General features: G+C 45.6%; 1 protein-coding gene across 1 annotated transcript in view; it reads right to left on the bottom strand.

Annotated features, from left to right (window-relative positions):
• Positions 1-12,894, bottom strand: part of LOC123360847 — a gene marked incomplete at its 5' end in the record, with an annotated part of 50,145 nt that extends 37,251 nt beyond the window's left edge. Inside the window, 3 exon segments of the mRNA XM_045001281.1 lie at positions 10,067-10,536; positions 10,539-11,316; positions 12,178-12,894. Of these exon segments, the coding sequence (XP_044857216.1) occupies positions 10,067-10,536; positions 10,539-11,316; positions 12,178-12,894 (1,965 nt within the window).
• Positions 12,895-18,899: the final 6,005 nt, after the last annotated feature.

The following is an 18,899-nucleotide window of genomic DNA, read 5'->3' as shown; positions in this document are numbered from 1 at the left end:
AGCTGAGTCTGAATCTCCTTCCTATTTCCCCTGTGTTACCAAACACCTGCTTCTACTGCTGTTTGATGGAGGGTGAGGGCTCTTTCTTAGGATGACCAGATGTCCCGATTTTATAGGGCCAATCCCAATATTTGGGGCTTTGTCTTATACAGGCACCTGTTATCTCCCACCCCCCATCCCAATGTTTCACATTTTCTATCTGGTTGCCCTACTCTTTCTCCCTCGACCCCACTCCTCTGTCCTCACTGTTCTGTTACCACATGGAGCCATGAGAGAGTAGAATTTGCTGTGCTGCTGTCCCTGCTGCTCACCCTAGTGCAGGTAAAAGAAGGCATCCTGCATGGATATGAACCTAAATAGTCCTTGCTGTCTTCCAGTCAGGGGGGAGGAAGGAATATGGTTCATAATTCTCATGCTGACCTGGTCTGAAGCTGCCACAGCAAGTCAATCTGGCTCTCTGGACCTTAAAGTGGCCACACACTTCTTCCTCCAATCCAGACAGCAGCCTCCACAACTTCATATGCAGTGATATCATTATACCTCATGCAGACCAGCTTAGAAAGTTTTCCTTATCGGAGGGTTTTTGAGCATCACATACAAGAATTAAAAGAAAAGCCGCAAGCCTTTGAAAGAATCAGCAATTGTAGTTGAAGAAACTACTGTCATTGATACAAATGTGTGCTTAATATTCTTTTATTCCCATCCCAAGAAGCAGTGACAATGTGGATACCTCAGCAGCAAGTAAACACATCAATCTGGATATTTTTGATTGAATTATGAAGTTTTGGAAGCAGTTAATTTGAAAGCAGTAGGCCAGGCAATTAGGGAAACTTGAGAAATTCACAATACTATTCATTCACATCACTACATGTGTGACAGATAATGCCATCTACATAGGTAAAGTTTGGGATTAAGGTTTGAAATCTTTGTATGTAAATGGTGTGCACATGACATGCATGGAACATTTGCTGAACCTTGATGAGTATTTCCGGAGGAAAATATTTTTGAAAGTAAACAAATTAGTTGTGACTATAAAACAGGATTTCACTGTGCGGCACCCTGTACCTCAAAGCAACACCCTGGAAGCCCCATATTCACCAATGTCATATAATTATGGTATGATTTGTATAAAGTAGGCCTTGAGAGGTATCACTTTAAAAGTCTCGATGCGTTGAACACTAATGTCCCGTTTGGTTGTACGTGCTATCATTGTATGTGAAGTTATGAAGTTCTGCTATGTGTGTGTTACTAAAATAAGTTGTGAAGTTGAGAACACTCACAACCAACCTATCAGGTACAACAGTGGAGTAGCCAGATGGGCTGATGGCCCATTAAAGGGAATCCGTTTTCCCAACACTCATCCCAGAAGACTTCTCAGAGAGAGCAGGTAGACAACGGAGGCTGGTTGACCAATGGGGGCGGACTTCCACGTCACAAGCACAGATCATTCCAACAAGCTGGAAGAAACGATAAAGAGGGGAAGTGACATCATGACTTGGCCTCACTCCCCCCACAACTCAACACCTGGAAACACATCTGGAGGATATAAAGTTTGAACTGGGGAGGGTGGTCCCAGACTGAAGGAGAGTTCCAGCCTATGTTCTGAGGAACTATACCATCTGTCAGGGTGAGACACTGCTTGATTCAAATCCTGTTTAATTTACAGAACTTGGACTGCAAATGTATTTTATTTCTTAGGTAACCAACTCTGATCTTCACACTTACTACCTATAATCACTTAAAAACTGTCTTTCTGTAGTTAATAAATCTGTTTATATTTTACCTAAAACAGTGTGTTTTTGCTGAAGTGCTTGGGAAATCTCAGCTCAGTTTGCAAAGGCTAGTGTGTGTCCATATTGAGGGAGGGGCAGACTGGATAATGAACTTACACTGGTCAAGCTTCTAACCAGGTCAAGACAATACAGTTCTGAGGTGCAAAGCTGGGGAGCTGGGAATAATTGGCTGGAGCCTTTCTATTGTTGGTTAATGAATGGCTGGGAAAAGCATTTATGTAACTTGGTGTACCCCTGCCTGTGGATGTCTGTGTAAATGCAGTACCTGCCAGAGATTTGTAACTTGCCAACAGCATCACAGTATGAGAGGGAGCCTAGGTTGGTGGGAAAGAGGGCTCAGAAGTCCCACAGTCCAAATGTCACCCCGGGAAAACCCATCACACCCTGCCTGCCCTACAAGAAAAGCACAGTTTTGTCAATCTCTGATGGAAAGAGGGAAAAGTCCTTGTATCCCATCAATCTCCATAATAACCAGATGGAATAGTTGTTCAAAGCACTTCTTTAGCATTATGTATATGCTGAGAATTAAATTTCATTTTTTACAATGGAGAATGATTGTAGTAGTAATTCATGTGCTGAAGAGGTTGTTCATCTTTGCCAATCTGCAGCAGTTATTGAAAAATTAGAGACTCTAAAGGAGTTTGTGCCCCAAAACATTAATACACACATAGTTTATGAAGAGTCTACGGTTTGTACTCACCAAGTGAAAAGTGACATATGTGATCTTACACTCTGGGCAGAAAACTGCATGGAACTTTGCCAACATACAGCAACAATAACTGCACTGTTAGAAAGCTACAAAAAAATTAATTATATATGAAAATTGACTTAACCTCTCACTTTTTCACCTGCTGCTTCTTTTTTCAGTGTATTTGAGCCAAATCATTCAAAACACCTCAACACCTTAACATTTGTGAGACCACGCTATATTAAAATATCCCACTGTTTGAAGACAACATTCCAGCACAGCAAGAATATTGGCTTTACTGTGAAGTAGTTCAAGAACTGATGTTTTACGGGTCTGGAGAAGCACGCAATTCTGATTTCCATTTCTTGTGGTAATTGCCCTGTAATGCATAACAGTACCAGTCAACAGCGTAGACACAACAGACATACTCAACTTTTACTAACATGCTCAGGCATGACAGGCTACATCAAAAGTGACAATCTCTCAATGTATAACTTCTTGTACCAATATTACAGCCATGTGTAAATGGAAATTCACCAAAAAAGTATTGTTAAGTCAAGCACTTTCCTGTTATGGTTGCTTGAAAAAGTATTGTACATCCCAGCTTTCCACAAACTAATTGTTCATTTAAACAAGCCGAGAGTTTAATGCAATATTGTTTTTTCCCTTGCATTAAACTCTGGGCTTGTCTACACAAACAATTAGTTTGCAGCAAGCTGGGACATTAATTTACATCATGCTAACCTGCTGTAGATGAACTGTCCATGTTGGATCCTGCTGCTTGGCATTAACAGTTGGTTAGTTTGTTTTAATAGTCTTTGAAACAGGACTTGATCAAAACAAACTAAGGCCTGGTCTACACTAGGAGGTTATGTCAAATTTAGCAGCGTTAAATCGAATTAACCCTGCACCCGTCCACACAACGAAGCTATTTAGTTCGACATACAGGTCTCTTTAGTTCGATTTCTGTACTCCTTCCTGACGAGGGGAGTAGCGCTATATTCGACATGGCCATGTCGAATTAGGGTAGGTGTGGATGGAATTCAATGCTAATAGCTCCAGGAACTATCCCACAGTGCACCACTCTGTTGATGCTCTGGACAGCAGTCTGAGCTCGGATGCTCTGACCAGCCACTCAGGAAAAGCCCCGGGAAAATTTGAATTCCTTTTCCTGTCTGGCCAGTTTGAATCTCATTTCCTGTTTGGACATCGTGGCGAGCTCAGCAGCACTGGCAACGATGCAGAGCTCTCCAGCAGAGGTGTCCATGCAATCTCAGAATAGAAAGAGGGCCCCAGCATGGACTGATCGGGAAGTCTTGGATCTGATCTCTGTGTGGGGCGATGAGTCTGTGCTTTCGGAACTGCGCTCCAAAAAACGTGAAGATCTACGAGAAGATCTACAAAGCCATTACAGAGAGAGGATACAGCCAGGATGCAACGCAGTGCCGTGTGAAAATCAAGGAACTGAGACAAGTCTACCAGAAGACCAAAGCGGCAAACGGACGCTCTGGATCCCAGCCCCAGACATGCCGCTTCTATGAGGCACTGCATTCCATTCTAGGTGCGGCCGCCACCACTACCCCACCACTGACCATGGACTCTGAGGATGGGATAGTGTTGACGGCTGGTTCCTCGGAGATGTTCGCAGACGGGGAAGATGAGGCAGGAGATGAGGAGGACGAGGCAGTCGACAGCGCTTACAATGCTGATTTCCCCATCAGACAGGATCTCTTCATCACCCTCATGGAGATCCCCTACCAACCCTCCCCAGCCGTTAACCCGGACCCTGAATCGGGGGAAGGATCAGTCGGTAAGTGCTTTAAACATGTAAACATTTATTTTTAACAGATCAGGAATATTAACAATGGAAAAGAAGGTCAATATGTACGGGCATAGAACAGAAATCCTCATGGGAGATCTCCACGAAGCTCTCCTGGAGGTAATTGAAAAGCCTCTGCATGAGGTTCCTGGGGAGAGCGGCCTTATTGCGTCCTCTGTGGTAGCACACTTTTCCTCGCCAGGCTATCATCAGGTACTCGGGTATCATTGCCTCGCAGAGCATGGCGGCATAGGGCCCTGGTTTTTGCTGGCTTTCACGCAGCATGCGGTCTTTATCTGTGTCACTGATCCTCATCAGGGTGATTTCGCCCATGGTGGCCTGCTTTGAATTAGGGGAATGTTAGTATTGAGACTGCTTGCCTGTTCCTTTACATAACTGTAACCGGCAGTTTACAGCCACGCGGTGGAGGCGGGACAGGGGCAGCATACAGGGATCTTTCCCGGCGACAGCCGCGAGGGGGTGGGACAGGGGCAGAGTTTATGCTTTCCGGATTGCCGGCAGCAGGAACTGGCCAACTCTAGGAGCATTGCTTTGACCGTGAAAGGAGGGCACTGCTATAAATTAAGTTTTAAGCAACCAAAAGTCTACGGCTTACCATGTCTGCCTGCTACACGAATTCTGCTGTCCTGCCCCGCTTGTCTGATCTCCACTGCAAGACCCCAGGCACTGAATGCGAAGGCCGAAAATTCGAACTTGTCCTGAGTGCACATGAGATAGGTGCTGTGCATGGTCTTGTTCACAGAGACAGACTAGACTATGTTCATTGTTCGCAAAACTGTATCTTTGTAAGGAATTCACTCCCTTTTTCCCATCACACAGCTGCGACTGTCTCCCGACCTACCCCGGCATCCCCCTCACAGAGGCTGGCGCGGATTAGGCGGCGAAAGAAAAGGACACAGGACGAGATGTTCTCTGAACTTATGGGCTGCTCCCGAGCTGAGGCGGCCCAGCAGACCCAGTGGAGGAAGAACATGTCGCAGTACCAGCGCTCACACAGCGAACGGGAGGACAGGTGGCGGCAGGAAGACCAGCAGGCGACTCAAACGCTGCTTGGACTAATGAGGGAGCAAACGGACACGCTCCGGCGCCTTGTGGATGTTCTGCAGGACCGGAGGCAGGAGGACAGAGCCCCACTGCAGTCTATCTCTAACCGCCCTCCCCCGCCACAAAGTCTCATACCCCCCTCACACAAAGTAACGAGAAGGAGGGGCGGCAGGGGCCGTGAAAACTGTCACTCCACCCCTGCAGAGTGCTCAAGTACAAGAAGGCTCTCATTCCCAAAATGTTGATAAGTCCTTTCCTTCCCGCCTCACCCAAGCCCCCGTCCCAGTTTCATCCCCTAACTGTCTAGCTGATAATAAAAAATACTTTTCTGTTAATTACTGTTTCCATCATGTTCTTTTAGAGGAGACTGTGTTTGAAGGGGGTCATTCCTCAAGTTTAGAAGCGGTCTTTACATCACTACACACCCTACCCACCACAGTCTGCGTCCCAGTTTCAACCCTTTACCGTGAAATCAGTAATAAAGAAAACGGTGTTAATTAACAAAGATCCATGTATTTTATTTTTAAACGTGTGTTGGAAGGGGGGGGGGAACAAACTTAATAGTCACAGGTTACCCTGCTCACTGAGGAACCTAGCTTTCAAAGCCTCCCGGATGCACAGCGCTTCCCACTGGGCTCTTCTAATCGCACGGCTGTCTGGCTGGGCATAATCAGCAGCCAGGCTATTTGCCTCAACCTCCCATCCCACCATAAAGGTCTCCCCCTTGCTCTCACAGAGATTGTGGAGCACACAGCAAGCTGCAATAACAATGGGGATATTCGTTTCGCTGAGATCTGAGCGAGTCAGTAAGCTTCTCCATCTCCCCTTGAGACGTCCAAAAGCACACTCCACCACCATTCTGCACTTGCTCAGCCGGTAGTTGAAGAGTTCTTTGTCACTGTCCATGGCGCCTGTATAGGGCTTCATGAGCCAGGGCATTAGTGGGTAGGCTGGGTCCCCGAGGATCACTATAGACATCTCCACATCCCCAACAGTTATTTTGTGGTCCGGGAAGAAAATACCTTCCTGCAGGCATCTAAACAGACCAGAGTTCCTGAAAACACGCGCGTCATGAACCTTGCCCGGCCATCCGACGTTGATGTTGGTAAAACATCCCCTATGGTCCACCAGTGCTTGCAGCACCATTGAAAAGTAGCCCTTTCGGTTAATAAACTGGCTGGCCTGGTGGTCCGGTCCCAGGATAGGGATGTGAGTTCCATCTATAGCCCCACCGCAGTTTGGGAATCCCATCGCGGCGAAGCCATCTATGATGACCTGATCGTTTCCCAGGGTCACTACCTTTGAGAGCAGTAGCTCAACGATTGTGTTGGCTACTTGCATCACAGCAACCCTCATGGTAGATTTGCCCACGCCAAAGTGGTTTGCTACTGACCGGTAGCTGTCTGGCGTTGCAAGTTTCCAGAGGGCTATGGCCACTCGCTTCTGCACAGTCAGGGCTGCTCACATCCGGGTGTCCTTGCGCTTCAGGGCAGGGGACAGCAACTCACACAGTTCAAGGAAAGTTCCCTTATGCATCCTAAAGTTTCACAGCCACTGTGATTCATCCCAGACCTGCAGCACTATGCGGTCCCACCAGTCCGTGCTTGTTTCCCGGGCCCAGAATCACCGTTCCACAGCATGAACGTGACCCATTGCCACCATGATGTCCACGGCGTGGGGTCCCGTGCTTTGTGAGAGGTCTGTGCCACTCTCAGACTTCATGTCCTCACCGCGCTGCTGTACCTCCTCGCCCGATTTCTCAGCATCTGACTGTGAAAAAGGTGGACGATAAGGTGCGAGGAGTTGACAACGGCCATAACTGCAGCGATGATCGCAGCGGGCTCCATGCTCGCAGTGCTGTGGCATCCGCGCTGTCACTCACCAGAAAAGTGCGCAAACTGATTGCCCGCCGACGCTTTCAGGGAGGGAGGGCGGGAGTGACGGTTGAATGATGACAGTTACCCAAAACCACCCTCGACACATTTTTTCCCCCAGCAGGCATTAGGGGCTCGACCCAGAATTCCAATGGGCAGCAGGGACTGCGGGAACTGTGGGATAGCTGCCCACAGTGCACCGCTTCCAATGTCGACGCTTGCCCCGTTAGTGTGGACTCACAAAGTCGAATTACTGTCCTTAGTGTGGATACACACGTTCGACTTTGTAATATCGGTTCCACAAATTCGATTTAAGTAGAATCGAACTACTCTGGTAGTGTAGACATACCCTAAGGAACACTTAATGCCTGGAAGCAGGGTTCACATGGATAGTTAATCTATGGCAGGCTAGTGTGGGGTAGATTCACACCGCAGCTTACCACAAACTAAATGTTCATGTAAGCAAGCCGTCTGTTTATTTAGAAGAAATATTAAGCTGTTTTTGTTAATAAATGCATATTTATGTCCGCATTCAGTTAATACACAATTTTGTTGCCATTACCATAGAGTGAAATTATCTATTTTAATGTGATTATGCTGTAAACAATGTAAAATTTTAGTGTGGTAAAATTATATGCATAATCATGTTGAAGTAACCATTTTCATGCCACATCTTTATCTAGTAGTCACTTCAGAGGTTCACACATATCTGAAAGGTTTGGAAAAATAGAAGGTTAGATACTTTACAAATCCCAATAGTCACTGAATTTATTTGATATCTTTAGGTGTTGGAATCTCCTGTATTGCTTTTACCTTTCTGGGGTTAGCAAGTTCCCTTATGTATGGTACTTCAGTAAATCACAATTTCATCTTGCCTTTACTTAATTTCAGATTTACTTCTCTGGCTCTTTCTCAAAGATGGGTGAGGTTGTGGTCATGATTTGCCAGAGCTTCTGCCATGTTGTCTCTGCATCTGGAAACCAGAATGACATCAACTATGTTGCTGATCTCTATGAGTTGTGTCAGTACATCTTGTTGGTGGCAATTAATTTATTCTGCTACAGTTTTGAACTCAAATGGCATTCCCAGCCATCCTCAATCACCTGCTAATGTTCAAAAGGTGTTGAGGTAGCATATTTCCTAATCCAATAGCACTTGCTAATATCTGTCTTTGGCAATGGCAACAAGTATTGAGATTATTTTTGCTTTTGCCAGGTAAGATTCTCTCTCTTCAATTGTAGGCCTTTGGGAGTAGTTCCTCTTAGTGCATTGTTTAAATTGCTCATGTCTATGCTAATGTGCAGCTTGCCAGCTTGTCAATGACTACCATGCTGTTTATCCAACTTCTAGGCTCAGTGGCTTAAGTAACGATGCCTTCCTTTTTCCAGTTGATGTATTGCCCCCTTATATTTTCTTCTGAATGCAATGGGAACTCTGTGAAGTACTTACTGTACTAACAAAATTGTTTTCTCTATTTCCAGGAGTAACAGGCCTGGAAAATATCTCAGTTCTTCAAAAAACTTCAGGATATTTTTTAGCAGCTTTGCTGCAAGGATGGCACAATGCATTCTCTGCTCTGGATATATTTTTTGTTTGTTTGTTTGCTTGTGTGCTATTGTAAGAACTGTTTATACAAAGTTTAGTGATACTAACTTCATGCACTCACAAGTTTTAGCTGAACTGGCTTCTGTGTTGTTGTAAAAGATAATATTTCAGTCTACATGTTTTTCCTTGGTATTCTGCTTTTAATTTACATTGTGCTAGAGGTGTTATAATTGTGTCATCATATAATTTTAATTTGGTTTTGCTTGGTTACAGTTTTGCTTTGTTTTGCATAATTCTGATGAAGTCTTTGTAGCCTACCACATTCACTGAAGCACCACTATCTATCTGGCATTCCATTTCCTGCTGCTTGTGTGCTGCTGCCACATCTTTACTTCTGGTGCTAGTCTGTGCTTTCTAAAGCTTTATTTTGCTGTTTTGAACTGCATTAATTTCATCTATGTGCAACATCTCATCCTCTTTATCACTGCTTCCTTCCTCAATATGATTTTTTCTTCTTTGATTTTCTTGTCTGCAAACTTTGGCATAATTATTTCTCTTGTCAAAATTACTATATATTATCCCATATGTGGGACATTTTCCATTAACATGATTTTTTCCACAGTATTTACAGGTCTTCCTTTGCATTTTGTTTATCTTCTCTGCTTTGTATTTGTCATTTGCTTTTGAACAAATTCTTGTGTATTTTTCCTTTATATTTTATGCTTTCCCTATGATACCTGGTCAATTATCTGTGTCTGCTCCACTTATGCTCTGCATTTGGATGTCAGCTTCATCACTAGCTATTCATAAATCTGTTGCTGTTGGTAAAGTGTGGGCATTCTCTGAGCATTCTTTTTCATGCTCCTGCATCATTTGTCCCTATTACCAATCTATCACTAATTGGTTCATCTTTTAAGGACTAACAGTTGCATTGATGTTCGTCCATCGTTTTCGAAGAAGACCTTGACATCTAGCAGGTTGTGAGCTGTCCACAGTGCGTCCGCAGGTGGCTGATAAGGCCAATACGGGCACGAAATGTTCTGCCACATGTTGGGCAGACATGTGTGGGCACCACTGTTACAACATTTACAGCTCTGGCTTTACGGAGTGCTCGCTTCTCTTGTGCTATAGTTATCCTTCTGGCTTCAGATGTCTGGCAGCCTTGATGGATCAGCGTACGCCATGTCAATGGGTCTTGTGCCAGGGTTTCCCAGGAGGTTATGTCAATATCCAGGGACTTAAGAGAGGCTTTCAGCGTGTCTTTGTATCACTTCTTTTGTCCCCCGTGCGATCGCTTTCCTTGAGACAGCTCACCATAAAAGAGCTGTTTGGGGATGCGGTGGTCTGGTATCCTTACAACATGGCCTGCCCAGCGTCTCTGAGATTTCATAAGCAGAGTATAAACTGACGGCAGGCCTGCTCTGGAGAGGACTTCTGTATCTGGCACCTTATCCTGCCACCGGATCCTCAGACGTCTGCGGAGGCAAGTCATGTGGAAGTGGTTCAGTTGCCTAGCGTGCCTCCTGTATACAGTCCAAGTCTCACTGGCATACATCAGGGTAGTTAGCACTACTGCTCGGTAGACTTTAAGCTTTGTAGCAAGGCTTATTCCACGGCGGGCCCACACGTTGGTCAACAGTCTGCCAAATGCAGAACTTGCCTTAGCGATTCTGCAGTTGACCTCGATGTCAATTGTCACTGCGCGAGAAAGGGTGCTGCCAAGGTATGTAAATTGGTCCACTGCTTGCAGCTTTTTCCCTTCACTATGACGGTGGGCTCTTGGTGTTGGGCTTTCGGAGCTGGCTGGTGCATCACTTCGGTTTTCTTTATGTTGATGAGGAGGCCGAAGTTATTGCATGCTGCTGCAAATTTATCCATGCTAGCTTGCATTTCCTGCTCTGATCCAGCATTCAGGGCACAGTCATCAGCAAAAAGAAGGTCTCTTAGCACAGTCTCCTTTATTTTGGTGACAGCCTGGAGTCTTCGCAGGTTGAACAGTTTCCCATCAGTCCTGTATCTCAGGCTGATTCCCAAGGAACTGTTCTGAAAGGCGTCTGACAGCATAGCTGAAAACATTATGCTGAACAGGGTCGGTGCCAACACACACCCTTGCTTGACGCCGGTTATGACGGGAAAGGCCTCTGAAGCTTCTCCGTCGTCCAGAACACGAGCCGTCATGCCGTCGTGGAACTGATGTACCATCAGGATGAATCTGTCAGGGCACCCAAACTTCGACATGATGCGCCACAGACCTTCGCGACTGACAGTGTCAAAAGCCTTGGTAAGATCCACAAAGATGGTATACAGTTCACGATTCTGCTCTTGACACTTCTCTTGGAGCTGTCGAACTGCGAAGATCATGTCCACAGTGCCACGCTCTTTGCGGAAGCCGCACTGTGTCTCGGGTAGTAAACCCTGTTCCAGGTGGTCAATCAGGCGATTCAGCAACACTCGTGCAAGGATCTTACCTGCGCTAGAAAGCAGTGATATTCCTCTATGATTATCACAGACTTTTCGATTTCCTTTCCTCTTGTAGAGGTGTATGATGGACGCGTCTTTCAGTTCCTGAGGAATGGACCCTTGATTCTAGAAGGACTGGAACAGCTGAGTGAGTTTGTCAACAAGCATTGCACCACCATCCTTATAGATTTCCGCTGGAATCGCATCAGATCCTGAGGCCTTGCCACTAGACAGCTGACTGATTGCCTGTAGGGTTTCAGTCTCTGATGGTGGAACGTCCAGGCTGTAATTAATATCCGCCTGGGGCATTCTGTCAATCGCCTCATTATTGATGGAAGATGGGCGGTTCAGTATGGATTGGAAATGCTCAGCCCAACGCTGTAGAATCAGAGTCTTCTCAGTAATGAGAGTTACACCATCTAAGTCCAGTAGAGGGGAACTCCCTGAAGGCCGAGGTCCGTACAAGGATCTAAGGGCTTCGTAGAACCGTTTGGCATCGTTTCTATCAGCAAACTTCTGGATTTCATCTGCTTTGGCACTCAACCAGGAGTCCTGCATCTTACGAAGCTTGCTCTGTACGGTCCTGCGAATGTTGTTGAAGGCATTTTTCTTAGCTGTTGACGACGGGTCGTTCTAATGAGCACGGTGAAGGCGGTGCTTTTCAGCAAGTAAAGCCTTGATCTCTTCGTCATTTTCATCAAACCAGTCCTGCTGTTTCCTGTGTGAGGGTCCAAGAACCTTTAGTGCAGAAAAGTGCACAATATTTCAAAAGCGTTCCCAGTTCCTCTCAACATTTTCCTCTAATTGGAGCTCTGAGAGTTGGTTGTCGAGATCTTCTACTAGTGAAGCTGCTGTGTTGTGGTTCCTCAGTTTACTGACGTTGATCTTTTTCATCACAGCTTTATTTCCCTGCGGACGTCTCTTTGGCTTGATGTGAAGGCTTAATTTAGAGATGATAAGTCTATGATCAGTCCAACAGTCAGCACTCGGCATGGCCTTAGTCACCCTTACATCCTGTCTATCTTTCTTCCTCACGATGACATAATCAATGAGATGCCAGTGCTTGGAACATGGGTGCATCCAGGACATCTTTTTGCGAGTGGGCAGGCGGAAGATGGTATTGGTGATGATCAGATCATGAGCCGCACATGTCTTCAATAGTAGTAGGCCATTGCTGTTGCATTTGCCGATTTCATTTTTTCCAATGACGCCATCCCAGGCAGAGTGATCAGATCCTACTCTCGCGTTAAAATCGCCAAGTAGAATCAGCCTGTCGGTGCGCTTCATGGATGAAAGTAGGGCATCCAGATCTTCATAAAACTTGTCCTTTACTTCATCCGGATTCGTCATTGTGGGTGCATAAGCGCTGTTTAGTATAACTCGCTTTCCTCTCGGTAGTGGAAGATGCAGTGTCATGAGTTGATCGTTCACGCCCTTGGGAAGACTGGCAAGTTTGCGGACAAGATGATTCTTAACCGCAAAGCCAACTCCAGATTCATGACGTTCATCACTGCTGCGTCCACACCAGAAGAATGTGTAACCTTCTCCTGTTTCTGTGAGCTGACCTTCGTTGGCTAGACGAGTTTCACACAGGGCCGCAATATCGATGTTAAATCTTGCGAGCTCTCTGGCGACCAGAGCTGTTCTTCTTTCTGGTCGATCTGCTGAGGGGTTGTCTTGAAGCATGCGTACATTCCATGTACCAATAATGAGTGGTGTCACCTTGCGTTTTGTTGTTTGAAATTTTGTTATTCGACCGCATAAGATGGGATCCCCTCTAGCCGCGGTAAGCTGGCCAGGGTTCTGTGAAGCAAACAATGTTTAGGGCACCTTTTCTAGCCCCTTCCTCTTACTATGGAGGTGAGCAGTGCAGTCCTAAAGAGGGCTGCTCAGTCACTCAGGTAGACGCCGAATCCAGCTGTTGCTTTGGTCAGCAAGAAGACGTCCATTAGACCTGAGCCGCCTGTGTGCAGGTCCGCGGCTACAGCTCCCAGTGTATCCACACCTGCTGCTTCGTCGCTCGCCCATCGCCACAGGACTTTAAAGTTGGTTCATCTTTTAAGGACTTTTAAGGACTAACAGTTGCATTTGTCAGCCATTCTTGTACAGTTTGGCATTATAGTGATCTATTGTTTCCCCAGAGTCTTCATTATTCTTGTTGCAAATATAAGATTTTTACAAAGTTTTCATATATCATATCTTTTGTGGGTTGAAATGTTTTTGGCGCACACCTGGGATTTTACATGAATCATACCAGTCCTCTGTCAACATACTAAGAGCATGTGGCAGCTTTTGCCCATTACAGCTAATAGTGTGGCTGCTCCTATTTTGTTTTCCTTTTGACCCAGCTTGTTACAATTTTGTAGTTTTCCCATTTTGATCCAAAGAATAGCCAGTTGCTAAAGACATCTCTTTTAATGTCTATTTTACCTGCAAACAGGAATCTTGCTGCCATGATTGTTTTCTCTCTCTTTTTATTATTTTTTTTTCAATATTCTTAGTTTCTGATTTCACATACCTTCAGGAGCTTACTCATTTCTGACATGATGTTCAATGTGCAAACATAAAAAGAGAGACATTATTTGTTCCTCCATATATATTCTCCCCTATGATCAAACAATTCCTGAAAGCAAAGTTCTCTAAGTTCCTAGATGCTGCCTTGTACATAATCATGCTGTACCATCCCAGCTGGAAGATATTTTGGATACTAACAAATGGCATCTTCCTGTGAAACATATTCAAATTTGGCCAAGATATATGGCTCCTAAAAATCTCACATGCTCAGTTTAGTATTCAACAGCTAAATTCTCTGAAGATTCTATCTGATTGAGCATGACTCATTCCAGGGCTTTAGGGGATGAAGAGGACTTTCCCTGTCACTGCCTCTCCTGACTGCTGGGAAATGCTGTGGTTCTGCACACCAGAATCTTTTCTATGCTCTCAATGCTCTGGCTGCTGGTGCTCAGGATGTGAGGCACAGAAGAGGGAGTACCCTGACAGAAACGCAAAGGTTTTAGGAATGGGGAGGGGAAAACAGGATGTATGGGGACCCCTGGGGTACAACCTGGAACTGCGATACTGCTGTGCCCCCTTAACTATCCAGCCTGCAGTGTCTCTCACAATGCTTTCACAGTGGCAAGCAGAAAACCCCTCCAGGTGCTGTTATCACTAAGTCACCGGCATGCAGAGGCACACCCAGCTACTTTGCGTAAATGCTTTCTGAGCCACTCATGAGCTATACACAGGGAAACACCAGCAAGTCTCCTGATCACCCAGCTTTACACCCAAGAAATATACCATTTTGCACTGCTCAAGACCTCATTTTTAACAGTGCAAACTTATTAGATTGTCACTTAGTTCACCACATTGTCAAATGAAAGTGGACCCGCACCAGCTTTTGTAACTTGAACTGATTTCTCAAGCACTTCAGACAAACTCACTGGGAAAGATAAAACACTGAAATAAATGTATTAACTACAGAAAATAGATTTTAAGTGATTATAAGTAGCAGACATAAAGATCAGAGATACTTTCCAAAGAAAATAAAAGTAAGCATGCAGTCTAAATCCTAAACCTTATTAGACTAAGCCAGGGATTGGCAACCTTTGGTCGGCGGCCCACTAGAGTAAGCACCCTGGTGGGCCGGGCCAGTTTGTTTACCTGCCGTGTCCACAGTTTTGGCCAGTCACGGTTCCCACTGGCCGCAGTTTGCCATCCCAGGCCAACGGGGACTGTGGGAAGAGGCACGGGTCGAGGGATGTCCTGGCCGCCGCAGCCCGCAGCCCCCATTGGCCTGGAGCGGCAAACCACAGACAGTGGGAGCCATGATTGGCCGAACCTGCGGACACGGCAGGTAAACAATCCGTCCTGGCCTGCCAGGGTGTTTATCCTGGGGGGCCATATGTCAAGGGTTGCCGATCCCTGGACTAAGCGATATTTGAATCAAGCAGTTTTTATCACCCACTGGATGTTGCAGGTAGGTTACAGTTCTTAATACACAGGCTGACTTTCCTTCTCAACTGGAATCAGCCTTCTTAGTTCAAGTTTGTTTGTCCCTAGCATTTTTTGTTGCCATCAACTTAGGTGGGGGAGGAGAAAGGTAATTGCATGATGCCACTGTCCCTTATTTTATACCCTCAGTACATGTGCCTGGAAAATACTAGCCCAGACATGTCCTGGTGGGCTTTGCTGAGTCCCAGATTTGAGCAATCCCACTGGTGTGGTCTTGTGCACCTGAATCATATTGTTGAGCAAGCTCCATTGTGTGGTACTTGCGCAACTCTCTTACAGTATTATAAATACTTTGTTTACAACTCCCCAGGTGATTAATGATTGTTTAAGCCCCCTTCCCCTGGTGTTGGTCACTGTCGCAACCTGATACGCAGTTATGGCTCTGTATGGCCAATTGTCGGTCCACGGCCATCTTGTCCTGTTAAAAGGACAAGGCAGCCTCCATCTTGGACCAGGTTCTTGTTGCATAGGAAAGGGCAGAGACCTAATCCTGCCCAGCAACACTAAAGTGCTGTGTGTACTTTCCTGCTTTTTTTTTCTGTTGGGCCGTCTAAAGGTCAGGCTAGTGCAGTGTGCAAAGACCTGATTCTGCCCAGCAACTCCGTAGTATGCATTTTCCCACTCTTTTTGGGCCTGGTCGTCTGGAGGTCAGGCTAGTTCTGCCCAGCAACTCCAGAGTACTGTATACAGAGACCTAATTCTGCCCAGATACCCCAGTGTGCCGTGTGCAAATCCTGCTGGTGTGGGGGGCAACAGCTCGGAGCCTGGAGGGAGGGGGAACCAGGGACCAATCAGATGTTGACACTAGTGAGTGAGACCCTTTCTATAAAACTAGGTTTCCCCCCAAAATCTGTGTAGCGTATCCGCGTGTCAGCTGAAGGACCTGATCAACCTTTCGGCCAGGGTCTCCTCCCGGTATAGCTAGCTCGTGTCGTGTCGTCTTCATTGTCGCCTTGGACCTGTTCCTGGCACCTCATCATGCTTCTGGTGTCTGCTCTGCTGGTCAGCTGCGCCTGGAGTGCGGTATTTGTTTTCTAATTTCTGGCAGTTTGCTTATCTAGCCTCCTATTTTTCCCCTCCCTAACCCAGTACCAAGTGTGTATACAGTGTTAAGGATTAAAGTATTGAGCTCATAATTGCACAATTGCCTAGGTGTATAGTTGTTCTAAGGTTTTAATAAATTGTTTATTGTAAACTGTTTTAAGTGTGTGAGTCACTGCTCTGTCTTTGTCCGGAGTGTTTGTGTCTGGGAGCTGTCTCCACCTGGGGATTAGCTGACCAAGGGGTTCCTGTCCCAGCGATCTGTGTGAGTGGAATCTGCCCAACTGCAGCCGCACCACACTTTGGGTTTACCCTTAGTGTGAAAGCAAGGGCGGTTGAGGCAGTGGCCTGTGGGTCTCTTTCCTGTGTTGCACCAGGCACCGCCCTGACGAACCCGGTTCCCATCTTGTGTGATTGGTGTGTCTGCCTATCCAGTGTGGTGCAGTGAGCAGTATAGAATTGTACTGTTAATGATTTTTGGGTTGTTTATATTGCCTAACAAATCCCAGCTAAAAATTGCCTCTCTCCCTTGGCCCAAGTTGTAACTTTCCCCCAAATAAATGCAGCCACTTGGCTTTGCACCTTATTCTGGTCCTGCCTGATTTTCCTCTCCCAATATAAAGCTGATCAAACCGCAATCTATTTCGGACAGTCACCTCCTTCATTATTGTCACTGGAGAACTAGCATTGGACAACTCCCAAACTCACAACATATTTCAATGACAACTATACAGCAAAAGCTCATAACGTCACACACACTAAAGATGCACATATTTTGACAGAACAATTGGTTTCAGCAGATCGTGACCTTTCCTATGATATCTTACATGGCATGCTTTATATCAAGGGTCAGCAACCTCTGGCACCAGGTAAGCACCCTGGCAGGCTGAGCTGGTTTGTTTACCTGCCGGATCGGCAGGTTTGGAGGACCGTGGCTCCCACTGGCCGCAGTTCACCGTCACAGGCCAATGGGGGCGGCAGGAAGCAGCGCGGGCAAGGGATGTGCTGGCCACAGCTTCCCGCCACCCCCATTGGCCTGGGATGGCGAACCGTGGCCAGTGGGAGCGATGATCATCCGAACCTGCTGATGCAGCAGGTAAACAAACTGGCCCGACCTGCCAGGGTGCTTACCCTGGTGAGCCACGTGCCAGAGGTTGCCGACCCTTGCTTTATATGAAATATCACAACCATATATGAATATGGGGGTTATAGGCTGCAACTTTGGGGTACAGTTTGTCACAGAGGGAAAAGGGGAGAATTGCGTGGGAATAGGAGGGGTACAAGAGCTGGTATGAGGGAGCTGGATAGGAGCACAGTGGGGGAGGTAGTTAGCGACTATATAGATGTAGAGTCTTGGGAAGCAGGATACAGGTAGGAAATTTTGGGTAGGAAGATTTCCTATCATTTGACTGCTTGATTTTGCAATTTTTAAAATTCTTTGAATGTAGAATTTTTTATGTAATGCTCACATGGCTTGTACTTGTGTCAATTACTTCCAAGGCTTATGAGAAAGAATCTTTCTTTTTTTAGTCATTAAAAATGATAAATACATATAACAGGCATTTCTTTTTCACATTTTTTTAATTAGATTATAAATTGTTCAGGGCAGTGACTTGTGTTTCTTCAATGCCATTGCCTCATGTCATCCACCTTATAATATAAAATTGTGTGACAAAATTGAAACACTCCTCCAGCTAGACAAGTTCCAAGGGAAAGGGAGAAACAGTTAATCCTTTTGGTGACTCTAAAACGTGATTGCTGTATCTGTATAAAATGAAAAATTGTCAGTGAAAAATCAAAATAGCCTATGCAAATACTGGTGTGTATCGGCAGTTTCCTGTATCATAGGTAACTGCTGACATTTTGTTATCTGCATAGGAGAGTTACAAATGAGACAAAAAAAAGTTGTTTTTTTAAAATATTCTTTTTACATTAGAATTATAATGATTAATTTTGGTCTTGCTCAGGCTGCTCATTACCAACATCTGTAATAAATCACGATTCTTTGTGTCAGAGGCAATCATGAAGAAAAAAACTTGTTCACCTTAGCCTCTGAGGATAGAACAAGAAGCAATGGGCTTAAACTGCAGCAAGGGAGGTTTAGGTTGGACATTAGGAAAAAGTTCCTAACTGTCAGGGTGGTTAAACATTGGAATAAACTGCCTAGGGAGGTTGTGGAATCTCCATCTCTGGAGATATTTAAGAGTAAGTTAGATAAATGTCTATCAGGGATGCACTAGACAGTATTTGGTTCTGCCATGAGGGCAGGGGACTGGGACTCTCAAGGTCCCTTCCAATCCTAGAGTCTATGAATCTATGAATCACATGGTATTGATTCAGGGACTGGAATTGTAATAAAGAGGGTAAAGGCACTGGGCCTTGGTATGATGAGGGCTAAAATTATACAGGGTGTTAGGAGGATGTGAATTAGTAGGATTTGGAAAATTAAGGAATGGGTTTTGTCATTAAGGATACGGAAGGAATATCATAGCTCAGTTTCTGACCCAAAGCCAGTTGGAGCAGGGATTGATTACTGCCATTTAAAGTGCGGTGTATGTGATGGGGTTTACTCGCTTCAGGCTTCTGTGAGCAGTAAAGGCCAC

Source organism: Mauremys mutica, chromosome 1 (assembly GCF_020497125.1).
Source record: "Mauremys mutica isolate MM-2020 ecotype Southern chromosome 1, ASM2049712v1, whole genome shotgun sequence".
NCBI classification, from domain to species: Eukaryota; Metazoa; Chordata; order Testudines; family Geoemydidae; genus Mauremys; species Mauremys mutica.
Note: the sequence above shows the minus strand (reverse complement) of the source record. Positions and strands in the feature narration are given on the sequence as shown.